General features: G+C 42.1%; 1 protein-coding gene across 1 annotated transcript; it reads right to left on the reverse strand.

Annotated features, from left to right (window-relative positions):
• Nucleotides 1-827: 827 nt before the first annotated feature.
• Nucleotides 828-1,207, reverse strand: LOC108132274 (uncharacterized). The gene has a single exon (XM_017251603.3). The coding sequence runs from the start codon at nucleotides 1,097-1,099 to the stop codon at nucleotides 914-916; it is 186 nt and encodes a 61-aa protein (XP_017107092.2). The 5' UTR covers nucleotides 1,100-1,207; the 3' UTR covers nucleotides 828-913.
• Nucleotides 1,208-6,885: the final 5,678 nt, after the last annotated feature.

Below are 6,885 nucleotides of genomic sequence, written 5' to 3' on the forward strand. Positions count from 1 at the left end.
TTTATTAATTAATTTGTTTCTCTTATGATGGGTAGAACCCTCCCGAAGGATAAAATTCATTTAAATTCTGTAATTTGTTGATCAATCAAATAAGTGTAAGGCATTAAGTCGATGCAACATTGTTTGCCGACGTGGTTTTGAAACTTTACGCATCGTTGGCGAGGGCAACTGCCGAGAGCACGGATGAAAAGGACTCTTTTGTTGGACAGGACTCAATCTCCCAGTCAATCACAGGCGCCGCCCACACGGGCTTTTGTGCGTGTGACATATGCAAATATTTATGCAGCGCTCACCCGTTTCTTAACTCAAAAAGCACTGAAAGAAATGGTAACAACTTTTTAAAAGATATTAACAGATTTTTAAATCTTAAGGTTTAACCTGTTAGCCTGTACAATGAGTGAAGTTTTTATACAGAATTTTTAATATATATATTTTCAACTCATAAGTTCAAGTTTCTCTGCAGGATTGCGCATTAAATTATGTAAAATCGTTGCATTTGTATGCAAGTGTGTGTGGAAAACAAATACACTTGCACAGCGGCAAAGGCAGGAACATAAAAGTTAAGTAAATATATAAACACGCATCGGCTTACGCTTGCCTGCCTGACAGTCTCTTTATTATGGCTATTTGCCGTTGTTGTTATTGATATATGTACAGGGGCAGGCGTAAATCAAAATGTATGCAAACAATATTGAAAATCAGTTATGTTTCACTTGCACTATCGCCGTGAAAAAACGCTATTTTTTCGATAAATTTCCTGTGAATTATGGATAAATCAAGGGCCTAGCCAGGGTCCCACAACTAAAAAACATAAAACACACACCACACATGATGGAATGACAGACTTTAATGGAAAAAGCCAAGACAGCGACCGGTTGTTACATTCTACTATCCTCCCCGGAGTATCCAGATCTCAGTCGTGATGAATGCGCTCTCGATTCATGTGGTAATAGGCCAGGAATAGGCCAAAGGCGGCGAAGCAGATTATAGCGCCCCAGAAGGGGATTGATCCGCAGCTAAACTCATCGCGGTACACCTCGCAAACCTTCCCGCCAATGATGAGCTTCAGCTTTTCTCTCGGGCCCAGAGATCCTCTCATGGTTATGCAGTTTTTTTTCCCGGCCCTGAAGCTCAGCCTTAATTTTGATACATTTTCCGGAACGCAGAGAGTGATGTTGGGGGACCAGGCTCCTGGGATTTTGTGGCCCAAAACAAAAAAAGTATCAGCCATAAAGGCTGCCTAACAATGATGAATCATCATTTGGCGGCAACAGGATGCCTGTCCCGAGTCCTGCGACATAATTGAATTTAGTGCTAATGATGGCATTGACGATAGCACATAATATTCAACATTAATTCAAGCAGACATTAATTGATTGATTATTTGATTGCATTATTGTCAATATCACAATTGCAACTTCGAAGCTCCGCTCCAGCAGGCAGCGCCCATCAACGCCTATGTCCTGTGTCCCGCGTCCCGTGTCCTTGTTGTCAGTCGAGCCTGACACATTCGCGATATTGAATGTTTGTCATCTGGCAAACAACATTGATAATAATAATTTAGCGCAATTTACATGCTGACAGCCATAATTAATCGATGCAGCACGGCCTCCGCACAGGACTCGACTGAACATCCTTGATGTGCGATTTCGAGCTGGGAATTTAAACAGAAGCCTAATGGAAATACTGTGTAATTGCGTATCAGTGTTTTGAAAGTAAGAACTGGACTCGAGTGCTGAATAAATCGTGGATGGGAAAGTTTTAATTGGTGCATCAAAGGGATGTACCTTCGAAGTAGTTTTCTCCGCTTTCCGTGAATATTTTGCCACAGAATAATGTAAAACTTACCTCTCACTAAAAGTTAAAACAAAAAGAAATGTTTAATTTACATTTATCGTTTCGTTGGCTTCCCCCACTCTGGCCCGGCAATTATCTGGCCCGAAGAGAGATTCTAAGCGAAATTTCTACGCCCTGCAATTATACAAAAATTCATCTTGGCCATCTTCTTTCTTCGCTTTTGTATTTCGTATTGCATTATTCATGGAGCGGGGCTAAGAAAATTAAAAGCCAGCCTTCTAGCCGTTAGCTGTTGGCCGGTGGCCACCCCCGCCCCAGCTGACCAAATAATTGTTTGAAGTTCGCTTCTCCGGCTGGCCTGTAATCTGCCACAGTTCTGGCCACTAATTTCGCCTTGAGACAGAACTGCCTACCAGGGAGCGCACTCCTCGAGTGCCAGGACCAGTTGCAGGACGAAAGGCCAAGGAGTAATTGAAATATTGGCGGCACCAGCGAGTTCAACTCGTAAATTATGCACCGAATCCCTAAAAAAAGAAAACATCCGCTAATACCAACAACCGTCCTCTGTGTAAACAAAAAATGGCGGGCTGGAGAAGTTGCCTGAGATTCTCTTTAATTTATAATTTATCAGTTTTGTGCTTTTGAAGCTCCTCTCGACCGCCCACCGAGCAAACTTTGATTGCGGTAATTAGCAAATTGTACAACACCCCCAAGGACCAAGGACTCGCTTACCACTTACCTGGAAGGCAGTCCCGGAATAAATGCCTGGTAATTGGTGATGAAAGTTTAGTTCTAATGCCTTGACAGGATAACAAATTTTTGTATTACATTTGTAAGCTAAAAGCAAAGCCTTAACCCAAAAAGTAAACGGTACAGCAGCTTCTTAAACTACAATTTGTTTTTTTTTTATCGAGAGTGGGAGGACTGCGAACTAAAGTCTCGTGAAAAGGGTGAACTGGTAAACCAATTTGCCAAAGGTCCCGAAAATATCTGTCGGAAAATATGTGTATATCGCACAATGAAATTGCCTATGTGGCAATATAGTTTCCTGGCCTGGGTGCTGCGGCCCCCTGGTTGGCTTTTATTATTGTTACTTTGAGGCTGACACAATCCGAGCCCCAGCCGCCTCTCGATTTTTTGTCAGGTGGAAACCTAAGCTAAGCAAACACACAAAAAAGTGTTAGTATGCCCAACGCGACACTCGCCAGCCTCCAATTTGCCACACCCCCTGCCCAGCCCGAAATGTCCTTTTGGCACAGGATACAACAATATAAGGCAGGGCCTGTGCGTATGTAAAAATGTCCGACGTGATGTAAATTTCTATTGAATGCTGAACGGGCAGAAAAAATATTTTTAATGGTCTTTTGGCCAGCAAAGCGGACGAGTAGGATACAAAGGACCAGTACGAGGACCAGGACCAGGACCAGGAACCCAAGGCGCAAGCGAATTGTCGAAAGTTGAATGAATTGTCGGTTGAATCGGAGGGACAGGTGTTATCCTGTGGTAATATTTGTGTCGGAAACTATTCTGCATATGTCAGGCTGGTTATTTGTGGAATAGTAATCAGGGATCAGAGTGGATAGCAAATAGGGATTGTCATTCAACTTTGAATTGGTAATTGCATTAAGAAAAAGCTAATTTGGAGAATAGATAGTTCTTAAAGTTCTTTAAACTTCCATTATACCAGAAGTCCAAAGCTTACCAATCAATTCAACCGATTTTCGGACATCACTTTCCCCGATTCCACCACTCGAACTGCACTTTAAACCATTTAGGTTTTGTCATAATTGCAAATTCCGTTATCAGATCATAACGAATAAATAGGGGGTTGAGGGGCAGCCACAAACAGACGGCAAACATGACCTTTATCAAATCAAACTTAATTCCCATGAAATCCGCATCAACTGCGTGCAACATCGCTGACCTTGCCCCGGCCCCGGCCCCTGGACCAGTCTAAACCAAAAACCAGCTTCCACACAATAAAAGCAGAAATAAATCGGCGCAGAGATGGGGGGGATATAGAAACACAGAGTGACATGTCATTATTGGGCTTTGACAGGCAGATTCAAAAATTCAAATATTCCAAATCGATTGCAGTTCAATGGAGAAGGGCTGCTGGGGTAGGGGGCACTGTGCGTGTTGCGGAAAGTATTTGAATATGTATGGCAGGAGTATTGTATTTTTGCATAATTTGGCATGTAAAACATGCAAAGCGAGATGGGAAACGTGATGTTGGGCCGGGCGGAGTGAAATTATGAAAATATTGCATCATGTGCCGCATGCTCGGCAGAATTGTGCGGCTTTTCTATTTTCTATTTTGATTGCAGTGGATTGTAGCTCCGAATGGCATACCCTGGTGGGTCAAACTAGTCACAAACAGCAGGCATATTCGATTTCTGGTGCTGCAATGGTATTGCATTGTCCGATGTATCTCACTGACTGTCAGTCATGGTCTCTTTAATTCAAACCTCCTACAAATATTTAAACTTTAAAGTTTAACTTTAACTTTAACAATTTATAATCCTGGGTATCAAAGTCCTCATCTTTTCTTTTAAAACAATTGCAGTACTTAGACACCTCGTTTCAGGGCTGCATTATAATTGTGTTCAGTTCATGTATGTATACCTGAATGCGGAATTTGAAATATTAAACATGGATTGCACTTACATGGCATACACACTCTGGCGGGATTTTTTTTATCCTCCCACCGCTGCCGAGCTTGTTGTTTATGTTTTGGTGTCAGGGAGCAAAGTGCAGTTGGTTCTTTATGCAAATATGCCAAGTTTAGAATGCGATTTCGAGTGTTTTGCCTTCATGGCTTCCAAGTTACAACTACAGTAAGGGAGGTAACTATAAGTTCGATCGAAAAAATCAAGAAGTTATAAAGACCTAACCTTCCCTACTCGAAACGCAGTGTACCCCTCGCGCCACCTCTGCTGGTTGTCATTTATCTTGTGCGAACATTTTGTTGTCATATTTATTTATCAACAGGCAGCACCGAATGCGGCAAACTTCTTTGGCGTCGCCTCAAAATGGCGCAACAAAATAATTCAGTTGCTGGGAAATTTATTTCGGCTTAGATGTGTTTTCTGATGCGGATAAAGAAAGCCATATGTGGAAAGTCTGCTTGTAATCTCTGTTTCTGTGAAGTTTCTTCTGCAGAATTAAAGGTGCGCACCTCAGCTTAAAGCTGTCTCCAGGCTTTTGTTTATTTCAATAAAAAAGCAATTTATAAAACCAGGTTTACCAGGTTTCCGCCCCGTCATACCTCGAGTTATGCAAATATCTATGGCAAGCCCGAAGAGCGTCTGTCATATGGGTCATAAAAGCCAGTTTTTATTGCTCATCTGACAATATGGACGCAGGTACCGGCGCTTTTGATGCCAAATCTAAATAATTTGGCAATTTCGTGCTGATTTTATTACAAGCCACAAAAGGACAGACATTAAAAGGTACCTTCAGTTCCCGAGGGGACTGGAGTCGTGTCGATAAGGTTTGATTAAAATTTTCAGTGTCATACGTGGCGTATGAGCAATCTTTTTTAGTGCAAAATAAAGAGTATTTTTTTTAATTAGGAAATGGGCCAAGGAGCCAAGAAAGGATATATACCTTACCAATATTTTAACATTTTTTCCTTCACTTTCTTTCTAATATTTGTATGTCTTTTAAAAAAGTTTCTTCCAGACTGTCAGACTGATTAAAGTTCCCCACTGCACTCGACTCGAGTGCCAACTGAGATGGAAGAAAGCCTGAATGAGGTTGACTTAATTGCAGACATAAATTTTTGCCGGTGGCCTACTCAAATCCGTTAAGGAATAAAAGTCAACTCTCGTCTTTCGCAAGAAAGGGGAGATAAAATAATTTGTACCTGCAGTCGGGGAATGAAAAGTGTGTGCAACTTTTTCGCAATTCAACTGCAATTAAAGTGGCCAAGGCACTACAAGGCCCTGTGTATGCACACAGAAAATAACTTTTTCCATTCACCCTTTATTTTTAATTATAAAAAAAGTTTCGGCCATGTATTCCTGTTTTGGCCAACTGCCTGGCCAGGAATAACAAGTGGCATTGTTGCTGCACTCTGTATCTGTATCTGGTCGTAATTGATGGCCAGGCCGTGTAATTAGCCACAAATTGTTTAGGCCTAGTTGAACCGGACAGGACAGGCAGGACAACAGGAGCAGGGGGCAAAGAGACGGAGATAGGGGCTGACACGAGTGGAGCGGAAACCGAAATTTGTGTGCGCAAAACCAAAAGATGACACAATTTCGGTCCACTAAAGTGATCCTGGGCTTCGGTATTAGTGCCTGGCTATGCGTAAGTGTATGTCAGTGTGTGTGAGCCAATATCCCTATCTACTTTGGCTATGCCCAGCCCTCTTCTGCCACCACAATTAAGTAGGCTGCCCATGTCCACGCAAATTAAAATAAAATTTCTCTTCCACTTTTATTTTTCGGTTCGGTCGGTTCTTTCGGACTTGCTCTGACCAGCAAAATAATTTGTGAGTGGCCACTTAGAGGAGAGAGCTTTAAGGGACGGGGGGGACATGCAACTTGTCGCCGCAAAATGAATTGAACTTTTATGGCTAATGACGTTGCACGTTGCATACGGCATGTTGCCTGGCGCACGTGTCGTATACGTAATTGCACAGCATGTTCCGGGGAGTTGCCTGAACTCGTAATGCCTATGACATAGGCGTAGAAAAAGCAGAGTTTGCGATATTCTGAGTATCTAAATTGGTGTAGATTTTGGTTAATTGGGGAGTCTGGGGCTCAGTCGTGTTTCCACCATAGAAACGTGGCCATGGTAACTGGGCTTGAGTCCAATTTTTGGCCTTACATCACATTTTATAAAATTTAAAGAAGATTTTCGACCACAACTCCCACATGTTTCGGGCATTATTCTAAATATTAAAACAATTTTTTGCCTTCGATGAAAATATTTTGGGGATTTTCTTCTTTTTCCTGGCTTGCTAAACTAAAACTTGCTAATAAATTGCATAGAAATGTTGCGCATACGCAACGTGGCACAAGCAAAAGACAAACAAGTTTTTCCGTCGTCCATCTCTCCTACTCAGTCGCTCCATCCCTC

The sequence above is a fragment of the Drosophila bipectinata genome, chromosome 2L (assembly GCF_030179905.1).
Source record: "Drosophila bipectinata strain 14024-0381.07 chromosome 2L, DbipHiC1v2, whole genome shotgun sequence".
In the NCBI taxonomy this organism is placed as follows: domain Eukaryota; kingdom Metazoa; phylum Arthropoda; class Insecta; order Diptera; family Drosophilidae; genus Drosophila; species Drosophila bipectinata.

Excerpts from the sequence above, each read along its gene's own strand:
- LOC108132274 (XM_017251603.3), bottom strand. The coding sequence starts at position 1,099 with ATGAGAGGATCTCTGGGCCCGAGAGAAAAGCTGAAGCTCATCATTGGC.